At 43.0% G+C, this 23,237-nt stretch overlaps 1 protein-coding gene across 1 annotated transcript; it reads right to left on the bottom strand.

Moving 5' to 3' along the window:
- Positions 1-636: 636 nt before the first annotated feature.
- On the bottom strand, positions 637-4,360 carry hps6 (HPS6, biogenesis of lysosomal organelles complex 2 subunit 3). The gene has a single exon (XM_022763628.1). It carries the CDS (start codon positions 4,063-4,065, stop codon positions 1,261-1,263), a length of 2,805 nt encoding a protein of 934 aa, XP_022619349.1. The 5' UTR covers positions 4,066-4,360; the 3' UTR covers positions 637-1,260.
- Between the last annotated feature and the right edge of the window lie 18,877 nt (positions 4,361-23,237).

Raw genomic sequence — 23,237 nt, 5'->3', positions numbered from 1 at the left:
GCAACACTTTCTATGACTAAAACAAGCCACAGACTGCTCAAAGGCATCAGAAGACAACAGGTACTTAAATATACTTTTCTTTACAACACTTAATCAGAAAACATTCAGTTCAATGGATGCATCAAAAGCACGGTACAAACAATACTGACTGGGGTGATCTAAAAGTGCAATCAGTTTCAGAGCATGGAGAAAAATATCAGGAGCAAGACAGAGGGCCTAACATCTCTAATAACATTACCCTCACTGGGTCCATGAAGGAGGACGTACATGACCTTATGCAAGCAGCAGGGCGCCTGTGTTAGTCACAACGTGCCCAACCCACACATGAATCCTAACAGAATTACCCCCAAAATTGAATTTAAAGTCGAACTGTGAGTCAGTTTCACTGGCTATTCTGCCTGGAATGTCCTGTGAGTTGGACTGCGACAGAGCAGAGCGGACAAGATGGAGTCCGGAGAGAAAAATGGACGACAGGAATGGCGGAAAAAAAAACAAAAAAACACAGAGAGACGCAGAAGCTGGACAGATCGAAGGTTTTGGGGTGTTTTGTTCACTGATGGTTGAGCCCATCGAAACCAGGTTAATGTTTAAGGATTTATAATGTGTTAAATACAATACTAGAAGTAAGTACCCCCCCCTCCCCTCTCAACCATACCTCACTTAAAACAAACATTCAAACACAAAGGCTAGCTTGTCTGGATAAAACTCAGTAGATTACCCACTGCAGGAATGCACTTTGTCATCAACAAGTGAAAGGCAGCTATACTTGGCTACAATTAACAGACATCAGCTACTTAAGACAGCCAGTGTTGTACACACAGGTACACACACTAAAATGGGAGTTAGTGGCTTTGTTTGTTTGTCTGAGCAGTTAAACACTTAACACAATATATTAATATTATTTATTAATGACATTCTGATGAAGGCTAAACTTATTCAATGCAAGACTATGCAATACCTCTCTCATCCACGTGCAGTTAAGGCTTAAGAGATAAATAACATTGCAGATACAGTATGTACACATTAAGACTTTAAAATTACCTGCAGTATTTACACCAGTAAGATCTTCAGTAGTCATTTCATTGTTTCTAGATGTCATACTTCATCTGAAATTACCAATCTGTTTAAAAACACTATCAAATAACTGCATTACACTGATGATACCTGTAACATACTGATGTTACTATGTTTTAATTTGATTGTCAGCACAGTGATATTTTCTTCTCCATTGTAAGCTTGCTTAGTTCGTTTTTATGTAAATCAGAATGGGTTTGCAGGTAGTGCCACCCTGGCCCTTTGCACAGTTGTGTGTGTGGACGACTGCTGTTCAGGTGTTTCTGCGAGAAGAGCCGGGGAGATGTTGTTGCCCAGAGCAGAGTCTGTGCTGGGCTGCTCTGCAGGCTGACGAGGAGGTGCTGGAGGGGGAAACACCGGGGACTGGAGGATGTCAGCGTAGCGCTGGCTGGGCTTGGTCTCCCGCTGAAGGACTTTTCTCAGCAGAGGTTTCAACAGCCCGATGGTCAACTGGCTGCTGTGGGGGTCTGCAAAAGGAGCAGGGGATGAGGAGGTTGTAGTTGACATGGAGAATGAGGAGGAGGAGGAGGAAGAAGAGGAGGAGGAAGAGGGGCTGTTAGGAGAGGGGAGGCTTTTCAGCACCAAGTTGAGTATGGTGGTGACAGAGAGGTCCTCAGGGCACAGAGTCCACAATAGGTCCAAATATGGGTCCAGATCTCTGTGGTGGGCCACCTCACACAGGAGAGTAGTGAAAATCTCCTTGTTGAGCAGGGGACTCTGTTTGCAGAACTTCTGGGCCACCTGGGTGACCCGCTCCCACTCCTGTTTGGCCATGAGGACCCTCATCGCCTGCAGGATGGCATTAGGCCGCCCGCTGACCAGCAGCAGCTCAACCTCCAAGTCCTGGTGTTGGTCTCTGTCTAGGCCCAGGCTGGACAAGACGCACAGAGCTCGTTTGTAGAGCGGCACATTGTTCTCCCCGCCCTCCCCACCTCTCCCACTGGAGAAGCTCCAGGAGGAAGATGCCAGACTCAGGCCCAGACCGGCTGAGCCCTGCTGCTGCTGGGCCGCCTCGAGGAACCTGGGCAGCCAGCTGGGCTGGAAGTGGAAAACTGAGTGGCAGAGGAGTTCAAACACAGGCAAGGCAGCTGGCAAATTGGAGCTTGGAGATTTGGCTTTACAGTTGGCAAAGTGATCACCGTTGAGGCTGGGAAGGCATTTTGGCCCCCCGTTTGCGAATCGGAGGGAGGCCGGGTTGCTGGAGGTTGAAGCAGGACTGAGGACAGTTTTCCACACATCTGGGGGCGCCTTGCTCGACAGAGAGCCCTCACCGTTGTAGTGTAGCTGGAGGGCAGCCTGCGCCGCTCTCCACGCCTGGCAAGGGAAGATGCTGAAGATGGAGTTGAGGTAAAGCAGAGTCTCTTTGTCCAGCTCTGAGGATGACAGCAGTCTGGCTACTTCTTTTTCAACAAGACTTTCACACACTACCTCCACCTCTTTAACACTTCCCCTCACTAAACTCCCCTTCACATCCTCCAGAGCGACCAGAGCCTTCAGCTCGGCCTCCAGAGAGCCCATTAGCTTGTCTTGCCCCGCCATACATCCACCGCCCCCATTCTGGGACAGCTCTGCTCCCTTCTGCTTCGGCCCTGCACTGAAGTAGTTCCTGAGGATGGAGGCTAAAGAGATGGGAGCCTGGAACCTACCTCCTTTCTTCAGTGTGTCCACGGTGAGCTGGGTGCTGCTCAGGCTCCTCTGCTGGTAGTATTTACAGGCCTCCTCAAAGACAGCCTCTACCAGGAGGCCTCCAGGATGAATACCCTCCACTGTACTGAAACCAGAGGGCTTCATCTTAGAGTTACAATCTCTGGAGTCTGTCTCCTTGTTCACGACCACGAAAAGTCCGGTTTCTGAGAGCAGGTGAGGTGTACGTCTTTCAGCTCGGTTTGTATATAATAACCCCTCTCTCTCCAGCACAATCTTTTCCAACTCCCTGCCACAGTTCACATCTACCACATGCAGGTTTTGCCCCACCAGCAGCGCCAGGGTGTCCTGGTACATGCAGAGGCTAGTGTGAGTACCGTATTTTACCAAGCAGTTGTCTGCCTGTTTGAATACCTGTCGCAGCATCCCATCTTTCTGCAGGAGACACAGCCAGCCTGTGCTAAGCAGCAGCAGCAGGCCTCCACAGCCTGTAGGAGAGAAGTTGTAGATCTCAGGTGGCTCAAGAGTCGATAAATATCCCAAAGAGTCAGTCACCAACCTCTTAAAGTCGGACTCTTTAGCTGAAAACTTTTTTAGGGGAGTGTTTTTACATGTGGTGCTGATCCTGAAGGAGTCATGGCGAGGGGACCAGGAGAGGAAGAATTTGGAAATGCTCAACAGTGGCTTCACTTTCAAGTCAGGAAGAAGATGCACATATTCCCCTGAGCTGACCACAGTGAATTTAGGATTGTTGTGGAGGGCGATTTTCACCCCCCCCAGGCTGACGACCCCCTCCTCCACATCAAAGTCACGTCTGCAAACACAGTATCTCAGCTTATTCCTCGTAGAGCTGAGAGCAGGGGAGCTTTCTGAGGGTGGCCTCTCCTCACACCAGATGATAAGATTGGAGCAAGCACACACAGATACCACTCTGGCCCGGGGACTGTTGCACAAGTCTGATGTTTGCAGGAGATGCCAGCCAGCTTTGCACTCCTGGAATTTCCAAAACTCAGCTTTTCCATTCTCATACACCACTGCCACGGCTGCTGTGTCTCTCTTGCTGCCGCTGTTATTATCATTATGGTCCAAATATAAAATATCCACAATGGGCACGGGTCGTGTCGACCACAAATCCAGCTTCTTATGGTTCTGGACCAGCTGGCCTCTTTCATACTTGTCAAAAGTCACAAGACCGGCTTTAGGCTTGCGGAGGATGACATGGATGTGACGACCATCTGGGCTCAGGCGGACGTCTGACAGACTGTTATTAGTCAGCTGAAGAATGTCAGTTAGCTCTTTACTGCCAGTATAGTCCCCGAAATCTGACAGTTTCTCCAACCGCGCCATAACTCCCCGTTTGTTATTTACTTGCCACAGCGTATCAACTAGCCTGTTAGCTTGTTGTACGGCACACAAATCTGACCTGCGGAGAAGCTAACTGAACGGCATCTCTTTAGGTCCGGAGAGCAGCTTCATCCCGTTGTTAAAGTCCGTGGGGAAGGATACATCCACCGACAGCCTTCGACCACGGCAAGCCCATGTCGACAGACGACAACGGAGCTAAACCGTTAGCTGACAATAACCGCTGAATACGTTTTTTAAACCCCGAATCGAGAAAGGCACTGTAGTCAATCCGACGCTATGTGAGCACTGCCCTGACATCACGGGATTGTTAATTTCCGGATACCGAGCATGTTTAGCATAAGAGGAGGAGCGGAACGACGACATGGAGGCTAACGAAGATCTGTCTACAGGCAGAGAGAAGAGTAACTGCTCCTGCACGAAGGTCTTCAGTCAGCTGTTCAGTCCCGATGGCAACGGCTGTAGCTGGTAGGTCGAAGTCAACTAAAGTTAAACATCTTAACATCTTTGCTTTGAAAACATAAATAACTTCATCATATTACGTTATATATCCTTTTCCCCAAATATGTATGACTTTATCGTTGTCTCTCTGGTTGTGGTGACTTAGCAGCATGCTTGTAGTTGTTGTTGTTTCAACCACCTGTAGCTCTTCAATATATGTTTCATGGCAAAATGGAGTCTAGAGCCGACCTATCCCATGTGGTCATGAATTACATTTTCAGTCAGTTCATTGTGTTGTTTGCTATTGTTTTGAGCCACAAATAATTTGGTCTGCCCTGCTTTGACTAGTTAATGATTTGCCATCTATAGAATGAGGTATTTCCCCATCAGCTGACAAACAGTGAAAAAACTTTATCTTGATCAAGATACTGAGCTGCTTTCAGATCCACCTCGACCTCTGGCCTTTTAACAGACAGTGCAAACAAAAAGGGGTATTCCTTTGGGAATCAATAAAATTGCCAAAGTTCCTCATGTTGCTGGAGGATAATCCAAAAGAAACATAGTTAAGAATCTGCAGTGGTGCTGGCAATATTTGGCTGAAAACAGCTTCAAAGTTGCAGCAGGTGAGATGAAAACAACATCTAGATAAACACAAAAGAGGAACTGTGCAAATTTCCTTGTCTGCTTTGACAGCACTTTTTAAAAAAGTATATTTAACCGATTTTACTTTCAAGACCTACAGGCTAGAATCTACCTTTACTGGCACGAAATGAAACTGTGAAAAGTACGTATGAGAAACGGTTCCAGTACGTCCTTGTTCATTTTGTCAGGAGGCTGTGAAAAGAGTGGCTGCTCGATAATAACCTCAGCTGGGTTAATACCAACCTGAGAAACTGACTCCCTTTAATCAGCTCCTGGAATAGGAGCCATCCGGCTTCACACAACAGATGTGGTTGCAGGAGGATTTGAGAAGTGATGTTGGTCAGGCTTAGATGAGTCTGTAGAGGACAGCCTGGTGGGCGTCTCAGGGGCCAACTAACATATCACACAGAGGTAAAAAGAAAACAAAAAATAAAATCATTTTTGTGCTGAAGGAAAAGAGCATTTATCATAGCGGGGATGAAAGGCTTAGTGGTGACTCAGTGTAAGGAAATGTCTGCCTGCTGTGAGGGCCATATTTATTACTCCAATAAACTTTCATGGCAACTTTCAATTCAGCCCACACTGTGTCACTGCACTGACATTTAGATCCTCAGATTCAGACAAAGCATTGGTTGGCAATGGCACACACCAGTTAGAAAAATCTATATAACATTTTTTTTTTTTTTTGATATTTACTCTTGGCACCGTGTTGAGGCTAACTCAAACAAATCTGAGAAGGTGCCAATTAAACTTCCTTTCCTTTTATAGATAGTACAACCAGAACTAAAAGTTGTGTGTTTGACTTTTTGTCTCTCCATTGATGAGAATGTTCTCCACACAGCCCTTTTCTTGGGGGGGGTCTGTTATACATAGCTATGAATGAAAGCTTTTAATCTCACTGCTGTGATTGAAAAACCACCAGTGAAGAAGTGTTTGATACTATTAAGTGAATTAGCACACAAGCTTGTGATACCAATAACCTAATCAAATCATGATGTCAGCTCCACTGTCATTGTCACACAAGGGTTTTTTTGTCTTGGTCGCATGTTTTAACTTTATATTTTGACAAATTTGACTTTACGCTTTCTTTAATGTGGTCTGCTGAATTTAGATAACTGTATCTGAATTTTTTGCATTTGCATTCATATCCAGGAGGTGGCAGTATTGAGCTTCAATCGCTGCATGTGGGTGGTTTTGAGAGCTCAATGTACAAATATAAATGAATGAAAATATCCGAGAAGAGCCCACTGGGGTAGAGTTCAATATGGATGATGTTTTTTTTCTTCATAATTTCCCATTTTCCCTTTTAAGCTGAACGCACATATGCGTTGAATCCGAAGCACTACGCACAACACTCGCTGTGTTTTTCAATGAATATCACATGGCTATGCAGATGCAGCATCACAAGGCTGCTGTCTCCTCTCACCCACAGTTAACTGGACTTGCCCATTAAAACTCATGACTTTTATTGTGTCTGCTTTACCTCGCTGCCTCTGGACTGTTCATGCTTTTCCAGTAAAATCCACAGTCATCCTGTGGTTGTGGCTGCGTGCGTCCACTGAGAGCTGAGGTGCCTTGAGTAGTTTTTCCACCTACGTTTTAGGACTCAAAGTAAAGATTTTCTGCTCATCAAAGCTGCATCTTCAGCCCTTTTTCTTCAGATTCACATGTTGATTCTACTTTTCTGTTACTGTCTGGAAGTAGGAGGTCGCTTGTCTGGTTTTACTTGCAAGTTCTTTTAAACTTTCTCTGACCTAACCGGCTTGAGCAAAAAGATGAATAGGTTTCCTTGAAGTCTCTCTTTCAAACCTGCTGCTTTTCTTGCTTTCAGCTTTCATATATTTATTTGGGCTGTCTGTATTATTGTGCCACAAAACACGTTAACGCAGGAAGGTGTATGTGTGTCCATGTATTTAAGTCCTATTATGTCTTTTTGCCATTACTGATAAAGTATATGGATGCAGTATGTTATTCAAACAGTAGATTCGAGCCCTGCTGCCTCCAGACAGGCTTGCCTTGGACAGAAAACACCCTCTATTAGAGAGTGTGTTTAGTCTGCTGTGCCTGTAGACAGGAAGATAAAGTGCTTGTCTGGAGACTAGAGGGGGTTGGAGGCAGGGGAGATTTCCTTTTTGAGTTGCATGGTGTTGAAAAGAAAACCAATGGCTGCGAAAATTTTCACTGCTCGGGGTAAAGAAGATGGGTAGGCTGTCAACTCCGCAGCCCCTCAGGATAGAATCATTTTAATTTGAGCACAATTTAGAAGAAAGAAATGTCTGTGCAATCAAAGTGTGCGAGCAAGGGGAGATGTTTCTCAGTCTGTTTTTTGGCGTTTGAGTGAGATGCTACTTCTCTGTTATCTGTGTGTCAAATGAAAGTTGCAGCTGCCTGTCAGCCTCCTGTCTCCTGCGAGAACAGGCAGATATTACTGTCAGTTTGCGCTCACTGTTGTAAAACTGTCATGTTGCGCAGCCTCTCTCTCACCATATCTCCCGTTGCTTCTCGAAGTCACTTCACTGGAGCATTTTTGTCTTGGGCGTCAAGGGTCTTTCGTTGACTCCTCACTGTGGTGGCACTGTGGGAGCTGAAGTCATCCGTCATTTTTTTTTATTTTTTAATACTCATATCAGAGAAATACAAGAATAGAAGGGTCAGACCTGAAGAGGATGAATGGAGGAAAGATGGAGATGGATAATAATAGATAATAGATAACATCTTTATTTCATTTAAATAATATCAGGATGTTCCATGTCAAAACTGGAAATATGTTTTTTTTTTGTTCTCTTTTAATCTCTCTGAGTGGCATGGTTTCAATACTAAATATATTTAAATTGTCAGCTTTTCTATATATTTGTGCCAGACAGAAAACAGAGCAACAGACAGACGAGTATTTACCAAGAAACTCCAAATAAATTAAGCGAACGAAGGGATTTTGGTGCAAGTGTTTAATGGATCTGGATAAGATAAAAATTTAATAACCATAGCAATCTTTAGAAATCTATATGAGAAATGTTCAATATCTAGACTTTTTTAATGCTTCAGACCCCAGTGGCTTGAAAGTTAAATCTTTCTCTCTCCAGAGCTTCATTTCCGACACAGACGGAGTCCTGTAAGTGGTAAATAATTTTCAGCCAGATTATGTTCTGATATCCAGGCCCATATCTCAACAGCGTCTCCACAATATTGAGTGCATAATGAATTCGTACGATCACATTGAGTGGCAATTCCTGATTGACTGTCTGTACCGGAGAACAGAGAAGAGAGATGATGCGGAGGGAGGGAAGCTTAGCGGTTCATTAGGAAGACAAACAGACTTGCAGATAAATGAGCTGTGACTGACTATATCTTCAGCTGAGATGACTGAACAATAACAAGCTGGGTGAGATGACAGCCATTTTGGGAATGTTATCGGCCATGATTTTGGCATAATGATGCAGAAAGTTGATATTTGACAGAAAAAGAAAAAAAAAAGAAAAAGAAAAAAAAAAACCCTGGAATTAGAATATCCCAGAATTAGTGAAAACCTTGAAATGAAACTTTGGATGTTTCTCACATGAACTCAGATGAGAGGTCACAGCAGTGCTGAAATGTCTGTAGCACTGTCGCTCATAACAGATATCCCGCCTCATTGGCTGATTAGATAACAGGCCATTTACAATTTGCTGTCCCTCCGTATTTAGCACTAGACTCTTATCTCAATGATCCATACCCCGACTCTGCGCATAAATGGCATTAGCTCTCACATCACTCTATTAATCGGATTCATGGCCCTTGGCTCACTGTGGAATGTGCGGATGTTTTGGGAGCCCCTTGCCTCTCTCGCTTGTCTCCCATCTTTGCATCTCTTCTTCTGTCTTGTCTTCATTGTAGACACACAAAAACACACACACACACACACACACACCCACAATTGTCTACTGAAGTGTAGTACTGTGTGCCACCACAGATTGGCAGTATGTGCACTGGCTTCGACGGTTCGGCTGGGATTGGTCATGTGCGGATAAAAGAAGGTCGTGCCATCACTGCTCTCGCACACAGCTCGCTGACTGAACTGTTTAATCGTATCCAGAGGGTTTAGAGTGGAGTACATATACTCTGGCATCAAATCCTCCCTCCCTCTGTGATTGTGACAAGAGAGCTTAACCAGCCAATAACACAGCTCCATTTCCTCTGTGTTTTATAGCTATGGAAACAGGTGTGAGTCACTGTGCTTGCTGCGGCTTCGAGTGTACAAACTCTCACTGAGGCAAAAGATCAAAGAACAGGATTCACCCTCAGCCTTCTAAATTTCCTCTTCATTTCACCTGACTGCCTCTTCATTAATCAGTCTGGAATTGTATCAAGGTTTCCCTCCACCTCTGGTATTTATGCTTTCTCTTTCTCTGTCAGCCTCTGCCTGTCTCTCCTTCTGCCTCCATCTCTCTGTCCCAGGATCAGGTATAATTGCTGTTGAGATAAACCCTCCGATGCAATTTCTCCTTTTTGTCTCTGAAAACATCCGCCTCGCCTCGGCAACATGGAACAGTCAAAGCTGGATCAGTGTAGCCTTTGATCACGCTGAGCATCCTCTCACCAGCCTTGGCCTAATTTAACTGGTTCTGTATCCACCCAAACCTTGATGCTGTCACTTGAAAGGCCTCCACCTTGGCTGCACTCTGAGGTGAATCTGACAGCATCTCAGCATGATCAGACCCCCCCCCCCCCCCCAAAAAAAAAAAAAACACAGGTGGAGTTTGTGTGCCATGTGTTACTTTACATGTGTGTTTATTTGCGCGTGCATGTGCCGAGCGTGTTGCCGGTGGTTTCCTCTTACGTTTGCCCCACTTGCATGGTAAGTGAAGCAGTCAAACCTGCGACAGTGTGCTGGTGCTGTGGCTGATGAGGGCCTTGCACGATGAGCTGTGAAATGATAATGTCTTGCTGCGTCATTAGAGCTCGGCGGCATTTGATATCGTCTGTGTGCGCTTTCAGAAATTGCATTTATGTGCCTGTAATCTTCTATAGGTGCTAATGATAGCTCAAAACAGATGCATTAACAACAACATCTGTTTCCCTTGCTCTCGCGCACACAGACAGGCACTGCCTCCTTTCTCCTTTTTCCCTCCCTCTCTCTCGCTCCTGCTCTTGTTAATTGAATGGTATATTCTGCATATGGCAAAGTTTGGTTTTTTTTTTTGCCTGATCTAGCAAGCAAACATTATACTGGAGACTTAGACAGCTTATTGTCAAGACCAACAGCCAGCTGCCGTCAGATCAGACTGAACATGTGAATGAAGCAGACACTAATGCGGGTGGTTACCTGGTAAACCTTCCACGCTTTCTGCAGTTTGTTACACCTTAAGGAGGATGAGCTAAAAGGCTCCTGTTTCATACAACCAGGGGCCCTATTTTAATAGTGTTTTCTATCACTAATAAGAACATTGTTAAAAAGAAGTTGAGAAAGACAATACAATTAAAACTTATTTGGAAGAGAAAACAAATAACATCCATCACACGACTTTGGTGCACAATGACAGGCTGTTACCAGTATTTTGGACTCCCTCTGTTTTGACCTCACCTCCATAATAACAATAATAATAATAATAATAATGTTGATACATTTTATTGATATAGTGCTTTTCATAATACAGAAAAGACGCTTTACATGAGTTTTTTTTTTAAAAAAAAAGAGCAACATACTAAAAATATAAAACACACAATATTATTACAAAATAAAAGCAGTCCTGAAAAGGTGAGTTTTGATTTGGGATTTGAATATGGACAGATCGTTCCAGAGAGAGGGGGCGGCTATGGAAAACACTATGGAGGGCTTTGTAAGTGAGGAGTAGGACTTTGAATTGGATTTGTTCTGGGACAGGGAGCCAGTGGAGTTTTGGAGGAGAGGGGTGATGTGTTTACGGGAGCAGGAGTGGGTGAGCAGGCGAGCAGCAGAGTCTTGGATATACTGGGGGTTATTTAGGACTTTGATGAGCCGTAGATAATGCTGCAGCAGTAGTCTATTCTGGATGTTATGAAGGCATGGATCAGAGTTTCGGCAGCAGAGAAGGAGAGTGGTGGGTGGAGACGAGCTATGTTTTTTTAGGTGGAAAGAGGCAGTGCTGGTGATTTGATTGACATGACGTTCCATATAAAGAGCTTTAGATAATGTGGATTGTTGCCTAGCTGTCTCACTTCTCATGTTTCTTTTCCCAATCTGACTTCCAGGTCTCTGCAGTTACCTTTGTGGGTACAATGTAACTGATTGAACACATAACAATCATCCTGCATTAATAAAGAAGGAAGTGCAGAGAGCCTTCTGAAGTGTCCATGAGCATTACCACCTTCTGGTGAGGAGGCAGCCCAGTTGCTTATCATCCCGCCAGAAGGATTGTTGTTGTCATTCAGGCCACTTTTCGTCTGAGTGCTAGAAACATCTGGTGTCTACTTTGTTTTAGATTTTGGCTCAGAGAGGGGCAGTCGCTTGGCCAGCGTTGGCTCAGGGAAGAGCTGCAGTAGACCTGGTGCTGTGTATTTTTGTTTAACGCACTTTCATCCCTTTTATCTCCTAGGAGGAGAGACATGAGAGACAAATAGAGAAAAATTAAATATGTCCACAACTTTTATTCCTTTTTATCTTGGTGTGATTTGACATTCATGTTTCACGACAGGTTCAAAATGTATGAAAACGAGTCTTCCTGTGGGATTGTGTGGCCTGTAGGTGAGGTGCAGGTGGGTGTCAACATCTAACAGCATTTTAACCTGGGTTTTACAACAGTTTTGTTCCTCAGAGAACAATTGCAAAATGAACAACAGGGCTGGGATGATGAAATACTCTTACTCTATCAAAGCACTGGTTGCACATAAAATGCATGTTTCCTACAAAGCTGACCTTGTTAAAATCGTCCTTTAATCGCCCTCTTTCACATTAGGTTTTTGAAAGGAATTCTCTGTTGCAAGTGGCCATTTAAGCTTTCTAGATTTAAAACGAAGCTGAAAGCGCAGCTGCAGGACCTTCACATTTGTGATCCCCATTATTGACAAAAAGCCTTTACCTCTTCAAAATAGTAGAGTGAAAATGAAAATTGCTGTCGTGCTGTCGTGCTGTCGCTCTGAAGAAAAGCGCATCAAGGCTCACTTGGACACACCAACATCCGCTCACCTTTACCATCCGTTTTGAGATTACTCCAATACCAAACCATAAAATATTCACACCATACTAGATGAAGCTAAATCAGTATTTTCCAGTGATAGGAGACCTGTCATCTTGCATTATCCTCCCTGCAGGACTGTGCATGCCTGTTCCCTTTATTTGACCTTAGCTCTCCCACGCGTGAATGGTGGGGTGAATACGAATATGTATGGTTACACCTTGCACATTGCAGCCCCATTGAGTCATTCGCTGTGTGGCTGCATCTCACGAGGAAATGGCTTTGACACTGTTGGCCTTTGCTTGATAAATTAGGTCCCTGGGTAGGCATCCAACATTACACTGCACATTCATTATTAGCTAACCACAGGCCATATGGCAGGGAAAGTGCTATATCACTGCACATCAGCTGGGCATTATCAGAAGCATTGTGAGTCACAAACTTCCCTTCAGCTTTTGGAAAAAAGCTTTTTCATCTGTCAACAAAAAAAACAAAAAAAACAACTCTTCATATTCATGTCACATTTCTGATGTGTAGGCCATAAGCATACAGGCTGTATAGTCTTAATTGGCTTACATCCTTAACACCCGTAAAATCTAGAGACGTTGGGAGTAAAGAGGAATGAGTTCACCAGAAATCAGCACGCCTCCTAATTGGAAGAAGGTGGAGCTCAGGGGACAGAGGAGATTGGTGGAGAGTCCTACAGTGGGTGTAATGATTTCCTGTGGGTAGCGGATGAGCCAGGAGCAGGCCTGATCAGGTAGGGGTCGGAGGAGGGGAGAAGGAGGAGGTGGGAGGGCTCAGAGGATGAAGAAAGCAGCTATCTTGAGACTCGTTTGTGTAGCAGCTCCGCTCAGAGAGAAAGGAATGGCACAGACTCTTGGACCTGGATCAATGTCCGACTTCTTCCTCCTACTGCCTCTCTCTGTCAGTGTGTTTGTGTGCCTGTTTAGTTATTCTTATGAACTTTTAGCCAGTGGAGCATTGGGTGAGAAAAGGCCCCTATGTCTCTCCAGGAGACTTTTTGCATCCTTGATGTTTTGCTTTGTGATTTTGTTCTTCCTCGTTTTGAGAGTGTGTAATTCAAACCCTGCCTCCCTGGTGGGGCTGGGTATTGAACCTCAATACGATTGTGGTACTGACTGAAACAGGGTTTCTTAATTAAAGATGTTTTAATACCACATAGAATCTAATAAACCTTTTTCACAATTGGCTTGTCATTGCAGGAAAAGCACAGGTGTTACTAATTAAAAACCCATCTCATTAATTAAATGTCCATATATGAACTTTACACATTTACATATTCTAGACTATGCTTCTATTTTCCATCATATCAGTTAAGTAAAACATTTACAACACTTTGTAAATTAAAATCAAAATGTTTTTATAAGGTATGCAGGCAGCTTGTAATGGGTTTCCCTGCTTGGCCTCATGTGTGTCACTAATATTATAATATATTGATGCATACAGGCCCTTTAAAATGACATTCAAGACGTTTTGATACCATCCAAGGTTTTTTTTAAAGAACTGAAGGAATTTAAAACCTGCAGATTCTCTGTGAAATTTAGATCACAACCTTGTCAGATCTTTATTCTTGTTAACTTATTTTTTTCCCCCGATTTTAGACTATTTTTATTCAGGCAAAGTTCTTGTACTGCTTTTTGTGGAACAAGATTTCAGAACATTTGAGAAGTTTGGCATAAAAGAAAAAAATACTCCTCACTGCCAAACTCATATCAGATCTTCCTGCAAAGGCATAAAAATTTTTCAAATGATGGTCGTCCTGTTGGCCTGGAGGTTTTTGAGGTATATGGTCACATCTTGCAATCTCTTGCTCTATGTTTGCCTTTTGCAGCAGAATCACATCTCTTCTTCATCTGTCTTTCTCATTTACCCCTTCTTTATCCCATCTCCCTCTTATTTTCTCCTCTTTCTCTTCCCCATCTCCCCGCTCTGCTTTTGTTGTGCCCATTAGTCCTCGACATACAATCGATACGCGAGGGCCTACAGCTCTGCCACCATAAAAGCGATGAGGGAAACAAGAAAAGGCATGAGAAAATGGAAGTGTAAGACAAGGAGGACTTGTTGTGGTGTCTCTTAATGTGGCTGTTGTTTATGAAGCCCTCTTTTTCTCCGAACTGTCTATCACTGTCTTACTGCTATTGGTCAGAATGTGTGTGCTAAATGCTTAACTTTTAATCTCATCTGTGGATAACTGGTTCACTTCCTTTGCCATCTCCAACACCTCTCTCTCTCATCTGTATGTCTGTCAGTGGCTTGGTGCATCACATCAAAACTGTTGCTTTAAAAACAGGAAAATATTGACCAGTGGGACTCAGCAACAGTGCAGCATTTGTGGATTTATCATTGTGGCTCCTGTTTTATGTCAACAAGGGTTTTGAGAGGGAGGAGAGCTGGTGTCAGAGGTGTAAATTAGACCGTAGATCAGGGAAACCAGCAGGCACGGATGCTGCCGGCCTGATGAATGGATAATGGTGCCTCTGTTCCAAAGAGCCCTTGGCATATGGCAAATAAACCAGTATGCACACGTGGAGGGGCCGACAGATAGACAGGTGTGTGCACATGCACACACATACACACACACACACACAAACACATTTTCAGTTCAGCGCCAAGAAGCTGAAGACAGGAGCAACTCAAAGTGAATACAAAACATGGGGTTCTCTCAGCTACTTCATTTAAAGCTTTAACATCTCTCTCTAATTACCAGAAGGAAATTAAACCTTTTACTCATGTTCCATGCCATTATGCCATTATGCCATGTTCCATGCCATTATTTGCGGTCCACAGGAGTGACCTCCATTAATTATGAAAGTTATTTATCAGCAGTAACCTTGATAACAATAACACAAATACTGGAAACAGCAATCAATGTGTTGTTTAAACACTAAATACATATTCTTTGTAGCATCATTTTGTTGTTTCCACATTCTGACTTAAAAGCACATGAACACACATAGTCGAAAGAATGAACCATCTGAGGAGCATGTGAACGCAGCATCAGGTCACTTCATATTATTCAGACTGTAATGAGCGACCGAGTGTCTGCATTGTAATTCGGAGATATCAGGGATTTCAGATAGCTACAATTTATCCCACCTGTCAAAAATGAGTGTCAACAAACCAATGGCAACAAATGCGTAACACAGCAAAAGTAGCTAATTTAGGCTAGGCTATCTGGTGCGACTACAACCAGTGGCCTTCATGGAATAGTGTGTCATAGTATGATGTGTCAAGGAATAGTGTGTAGTAGTCATCATAAACAATTTGTAGGGAGGGTCCTGTTTGACCATTGGAAAGAAGCACCGAACCTTTGCAGGAGCAATTTAACACCGTTAACACTATTATTGACAAATCATTTAAGTGATTAGAATGAGACAACATTGATTAGCCTACTGTTAATATACTTGCCAATATTTTTCTTGCTCAGGAAATGTAAAGGTCTCACACACAATGTTGCTCTGTGCTCTCTGAAGGGGAAAGATGCAGGAAAAAGTCCTCCTCCACAAAACAGCTTAGGAGAGTTAGGGTGACAAAGGAAAGTGGGTGTGAGACAGTGGATGGGAGTAGGTGTTGGACAGATTTGAGATTACTGTTTTTACCTCCCCTACACTTGATAGCCATCATTTTATAAATCTCCATCGAGCTGTAACTATGACTCAGCCAGCATCTTAGATAACTGAAAGATGGCTAGAGAGACAACATGCAGCAATGAGTGGCTAAAAACAGCCACGATATTACATCAATCTGAGACTTTAATCTTTAATCTAACAGGCACATTCATCATACTGGCGTAATTACACACCCCTTCTAAGAAAGGTCTTCACTTAATTGAAATTAGTTGGATTATTATTATTTTTTTTTAATACAATCATTATCCAGAGAGCCTCCTGTCATGCCGCGCTTTACTTGATTTGCTTGTACAATGATAAAGTCTTTTTAATAATCTAACAAATACGGCTGTAATAAATAATGTCACTTCCTCTGATGATTGATGATGTTTATATCCAAGAGTGATGACAACAACAGATGCTGTGATTAAGTAGACACTGTCACACACATACAAACACACACACACACACACACACACACACACACAAACCTAGATCTTAGCTACGCAGATACACCTGCACACAAAGACTACAAACTTTTAACAATGATGTGCGTGTTTTTCCTCACATATTTGACGGATGCTCAGCCTGTAACATGCTACTGGAGATAAAGTCAGAACTGATGTATGAAATGTGGGACATTCACTAACTGTGTTTACATGCACAATCTTCACACAGCAATCTGTTTGATGAAATCACTCTATATGTACTTTTTTTGTCTGATGTTTAAATAATTTTCTTTACTCCACACACAGATTGATGCTGACGTTAACAACTAACACACTCTTACTGTTTAAATCTGTTCTTATAGCATCAGTGTTAGAACCAGCTGCTGTGTAGGGAAATTGCTCTGGAGTGACGTAAATACTTTTCTCTTTTTTTTTTTATCTAAATGATTAATGTGATAACTAACAACCCGTTGAACAACTGACATGTGCGAGATTGCATGAGTATAGAAAAGTGTGCACATGAACCAGACTTTCAGGCAAGGTTGAACTTCTCACAGTCGCAGTGCAGCCGGTAATGTGATTATATTTTGTACATGCATACTCAATGAATATTCTAACACTTGAGCTTATTAAGGTGAGAGGTTTCACAGTGATTGACAGTCGGTCTTAGCTCAATGCAAGGCTTATGTTACAGCGTTTCATACTGATATGCACTAAGACGCAGACACTCTATCAAGGTGTTCTGCCTGTGTTTCTTCTAAAGCATTTCATGATTCAGCAATCTATAGCTGTGCTGTGCAGATAATGTGGTGGCTTTGAAGGGATTTACACAAGTAGGTGCTGCTGCCTCCCCTGACGCTGTGGCAGGGTTTTCACTGTGGTGTGCTAGGAGGTGTTTGACTGCGAGCCGCGCCAATGACGCCATTGGCAGAGCTGGGGTAAACATGGGTTGCAGTCTAATACCTTGGCTTTAGCAGTTGAATCTGGGACTGAAGGATTTGATAGCCCACTAAGCTAATATCTGGGGAGATGACAAGTTATCAGCCAGACTGATTTCAAATGCTGTGTGACTAATTTGAAGAGGGGTTTTCCAAAACTCACTGTTCGGTCCCCAGTCATCGCCAGCCAACTGAATCTTATTCCTTTAGTAATTATAGCCTCAAAACAACAGCAGTTCTTTTCACATTTATTGTATTTTACAGTGGAAAGGAGGCTGATTTTTAAAAAAATCTCAATAAAAGTCCTGATGCAACTGCCAATTAAACCACTGAATATTTATGCCATTGCTATCCGAGTATCTATGGCTTGCTTTCCATCGAGCTGACGAAACTTGATAACATCCACACAATGATGCAATTAAAAACGTAGAAACAGCAACAATTGCTTCATATTGGATGTTTATTTTAATTCATTTGAGATCATTGAAATGAGTGACAATCCATCACAATATTGTGCAGCTATTAGTCACCAGATGTACACAGTTATCTGACATTTATAATAACCGTCAATTGTTTCCTCTATGTTATATCATACACTATACATACATCAAAACATATGTTGACAAGCAGCGGTTTAGTAGGATTATATTTAGTGGTGAGTGTCTGAATCAGCTATTCTCTACTGTCTGAGAGCTTTAATGCAAAAAAAAAAAAACACGTCATTAGTCTAACTTGGCATATGTGTGGGTGTTTTGAAGTAGCAGAAAATTTAGAAAGATGAGAAAATAAATCAAATTGAGTCTCATTAATTTATAAAGCACTATTCATTTTGCAGGGTCACCCAACAGTGCTGTACTGAGATCACACAAATCGCAGTTGAAGATATGAGGCAAGTGGATCAGACTCCAGAGCACTTCAACAATAAGTGTGTCAACCACTGGGGGCAGCAAAAACACAGCTGCTGCGTCAAAAAATGCAAGAGAAGAAGAGCAGCAGGTGAACAGCACAGTCAAACATGTGGGCTGATGGGATTTATGACTTCACGTTTTCATATTCAACAACGTCGCCTGACAAGGTAATACTGAACTTACTGTATGATCAGATGATGCACATGTGGTCCAACTTTTGTCTTTCACATCACATACACTAAGTGCACCTTGTGATTTCCATGTGCTTGTGTGGGCAGTATATAAAAAGTGTGGTTACATGCAATGAAAGTCTTTGAAATAAAATCACAGCTTTAATTATGTGGAGGCAGAATCCTTTGACCAAGTCTTAGTGGCTAGATGAAACGTGTCATGAACTGATTTATTCAAACTTTTGGGTGGAGCTGTGTTAAATGGTCAAAAGCCACTGCAATTAAAGCACTTTCAGACTAAATAAATGAATGGTGACGATATATATATCACTAACTGAATTTAAAACCAAGATAAACATTAATAGAATTGCCACCAATACAGCAATGGCTTAAATATACTGAGTTACTCTCTGATTTGTAAGTGTCAGCAGCGTTGGCTGGCATGTGTGTCCATTTTGTGTGACTAACCCCATTGTATTATATCACACTTTGGTCATCATATTATATGTCAGTGGCTTGCCGTCAGTGCAAGCAAGGCAAGCGGTGCCCAGTTAAAGCTAAAAATAGACATCAATTAGAACTATAATGAAGTGGAAGCGATATCTCTCCTTACATCTGTTCTCAGTTTGCATCCATCATGTAATTTACTGCCCACTTGTGGTGGCAGCAGGGTATTGTCTCTGAAAACTAGCTTGACTAGCAGCTGTTGTAACTACAGTTTTTGTTATTTTCGTGGTTGTGACAGTGGCCCATTGACAAAAGCTGGAGCTTGTCACGCGGAGAGGACAGCAGCCTTTTTGGGGGGATTTGCGCATGTACATTGAGGATAATCCTGGGATCTTTGACATTTGTCTAGCTATAGCCAAAGTGTGCTTGTTTAGCTGTCCTTGGCTCAGCTTCTACTGTTCTGAGATCAGTTATAATATTGCGGCATTATATGCATGTGCAGACGTGTGGAAACTAAACTTGCGCATTAAGCAACAGTAGCAAGTCAACAAGCTAATTACATTGTTTGTACACTTGTTTGCCCTATATTAGAATATATAGACTATTCCAGTCTCACGTCCATGCGCCCGACAGAGTTATTTACTCAGTATAAGGAGCTGTGCGTGCTGCCACTGTTTTCCTCCAAGTTAATTACACAGATTTATCATCTCTGTGTAAGATCTGCAGTAAGTTTGAGAAGTTTGAGACAGAATATCGTTACACAAGTAGAGCAGCTCCTTTCAGGAATAGCTCATTACGTAGGATGTGTGCGTACAGAGAGAGAGAGAGAGGGAGAAGTGAGGCTGGCGTCCGGAGCAGGCAGTTAGCTAGTTAGTTAGCAGTTAGCACTATAGCTGTGAACGTGGCAGTGTGATGTATGTGTACTTTAGGCTGTTTGTGGAAACTATGAGGCAGGGAAATGCAGTATTCTGCCTTGTCACTGAAGTGTGTCATTGTCAGTTAATGGTAAATGTTTTTGATAGAAGTGATTTTTAGATATGCTTGCCTTTTATTTATTTCACGTTAAAGCAGGGTTATTATTTCTAAGGACAGAAGGTATGAGCTAATTAGGAGAACTTCAGGCAATTTTCTGGGTGTTTTGTCCAATTAATGTACTTTGCTTTATGAATGTTTTGTCTCCATAACTTTGTTGTTGAGTTATATTTAAAAAATACTAAAGCTCAATTCACTGTCTCTCGTGCAGTTCCTTTTTCAGATAGCTTTGAGCTGATGACAAAGGTTTCTTTTGATTGGACCATGGTCTTTTTTCTCTCTCTCCCTCCTGCCTGTAGCTTTCTCTCTCTCTCTCTCTCTCTCTCTCTCTCTCTCTCTCTCTCTCTCAAGGCTGAGAGAAGTTTCATGTACAGACGCTCGACATGCTCAACCAAGCATTAACACTTCACTTTACATGTCACACATACGCCCACCCATCTACACACACTCACACACACACACACACACACACACACACACACACACACACACACACACACACACACACACACACACAAACATGCATGCATGCACACACATGAAATACTGACTTTCCATCCAACTGACAAGCTGTCTGCTGCACTTCATCCCTAAAAACACCTGTCAAGCTTACCCCATCTCTTCTCTCCCTCTCTCTCCCTCTCTCCCCCATGCACACACTCATGTGCACACACACAGTCACAGCACACCAGTTCACTAAATGTAGCTGCTCAGACACAGCTCCATGCTTTAATGGTGGCAGGATGTTGGGATTCACTGAACTAAGAGAACTCTTCCCCAATTATCCCTGAGGATACTAAAATAAGTGTGTGCATGTGTGTGTGTGTGTGTGTGTGTGTGTGTGTGTGCATGCAAGATAGAGAGTGTGACTGTGACCATGTTCATGCTTATAGTTGACTTTCTGCCTCTCACTCGGAGATCATTAGAGAACCACTCAGTTCTAACAGATCCCTGTGGAGAGAGGCGGAGGCAGGAAAGAGAGAGAAGTGAGATTTAAAAGAGGGAAATGAGCTTTTTCTTCTGTAAAGAATGAAAACAAGTCAGTTGGGTTTAACAGACGACTGCAAACCAGCTGAGGAGCTCTGGCCTGTTTGGGTGACAATGTGCTATCTAGTTGTCAGAACAACAGCTGTCGTCTATCATCCTGTATAGACTGTCAAGCTTTATAAGAAAAAAAAAAAAAAAAAGAAAAACTCAGGTGTTCTATGTTATCTCTCAATCTGCAGCCCCCACCACAGTTTAAGAGTAATCCTGGAGCAGTACATGCGTGTATCTGCCTGTCACAGTGCTGTGATAAGAGGCCGATAGAAGGAAAAGCCAGGGGAGATGCTACATTAATACTGGCTCTGATTAGGAGTGCAGTGAGGGAGGGCTTCTCTGTTGTGTTTCTCTGTGAGGTGGAGGCAGATGCTGCCAATAGAAAATGGTTTATATATGATATCTTCCATCTGCTATATAGAAAGCTAAATCCTGGCAGTAACCAAGCTGTTCACAGCCAGACACACATCTGCAGCCACACCCTCCCCGCATCAGGCCAAAAACTACTTACATACACAGAAAGAAGATTTCTCCGTTTACCTAAAGAATAATTCCATTTTTATTTACTCTGTCTGCTGTGCAACACATGTGCAAACCACACTTGACTGACATTTGTGAAAATGCTGCGACATAATGCATCATATGGCAGCTTTAAGGAAGCACAGCACAAGCATTACTAATGATATTAATGATGCTCTGGTACATGTTGTGCTTGCTTGTGCTTGCTCAGCCACATTAAGTGCGTTTCCATCCACCTGTTTTTATGCATGTTTTAAATTTGTGCTTAAAAGAACCTGAATGGAAATGCTGGTAATCTGGGGAAAAAAAAACTCAAAATACTACAAAAATGTCTTCTATGTGCGGCTGAGACTTCAGGCTACGGCAGTGCCTTCCCGATGTCAGCAGCCGAAACGGTTCATGATTTAAGTGGGTGTGATCCTATTTGTCCTTCTGATACAGCGCTCAGTGTAGATGTCCTGGAGGGAGGGATGCTCACCTCCAATGATGGTCTGTGCTGACTTCACCATTCTCTGCATGCACTTCTGGTCCGGTAATGTGCATTTCCCAAACCATGTGGTTATGCCGCCAGTCAGGATGCTCTTAATGGCTGTAGTGTAAAATGTCCAGAGGATTCCCTATAATGAAGGTGATTTTTACTTTCACTGACCTATTAGTTACAGTGTACTTTTAAAAAAGCAGATTTCATGAAGTGTTGTGCAGTTGAATGTCTAATGACTGACAGTGTCAGGCCATCTCTCTGATCTCGGCCGATAAATGACAGATGTCTGCGTCTTTGTGTGCCTGTGAGCACGTGCGTGCAAATGTTCTTTTGTTTTAACGCTTCAACGTGGGCTTATGTAAAACATGCATTTATGTGCATGTGTGGGTGGCAAATGACTCTCTAAAAGCTGAAAATAAGTGGACTGATGGATCCGCTCGTCCTGTTATGTCTTGTTCTCGGAACACCACGCATCTCCACTGCTGAGAGGCATGAGGTAGAAGTAGTGCTCGTCGCCTCTGCTGCAGATCTCACTCTCTCTGAACCTCCGTGAAGCCTTGTTTGCTTTGCATTTAGACTCATTCTCACCAGCCTCCGAGGAGCTGTTTGAGCCACAGTGTGGGAGATAGAAGTAATGATCATTATTGCTTCAGTGATAGCGTAGCCCGGTGCCCTGCTGTAACACAGATAATGTCCCCTTGCATTCCAACGGCAGTGATGCACAAAGGTAAACTTGTGAACTTATATGAATGCCCTCTTTCTTTTTCTCATTACGTTACATTCTTTCTCTCATGCATGAAGAGACACCCTCCCCAAGGTTCAGTTAAGATTTATTAAGGTTTATTTTTCTTCTTTGCTTGACACCAGTGACTCGGGTCAGACCCCGTACAGCAGGGAACCTGTTTCAGTATAATGAGGAACCAGGGCTCGGCTTATCATCACATCTGTTCCCACATGACATGAGCTGCAATCCACTTCAGACTCATTTTTATTATGCGTGAGGGGGCAAAGGGTCTTTGATGCAAATGGAGAACATACTTAACCAGGTGGGGACAGTATTTAGAATGACAGGTACAGTGTTTCTTAATGTTCAGACATCATGAGTCTTCGTGCACCCAGCTTGGTGAAAATTGCATTAGTGTCATTGTTTCACCTTGAAAGCTTGTTTACTGTCCAAGTGTTTTTGCAGAAGGAGCTATTAGAGCAGCCATTAATTAGTGTCACTCCGAGTTAGCGTAGGAGGTACTCAGCCAGTCCTTGGCTTGCCTCCCAAAACAAGAGTACAAACACACACACATACACAAGCACAAAAACTGTTGTGTTGTGCACACGA

Source organism: Seriola dumerili, unplaced genomic scaffold (genome assembly GCF_002260705.1).
Source record: "Seriola dumerili isolate Sdu_G_001 unplaced genomic scaffold, Sdu_1.0 BDQW01000024.1, whole genome shotgun sequence".
Taxonomy (NCBI): Eukaryota; Metazoa; Chordata; class Actinopteri; order Carangiformes; family Carangidae; genus Seriola; species Seriola dumerili.
The sequence above is the reverse complement of the archived record's forward strand: the minus strand, read 5'-3'. Positions and strand labels throughout refer to the sequence as shown.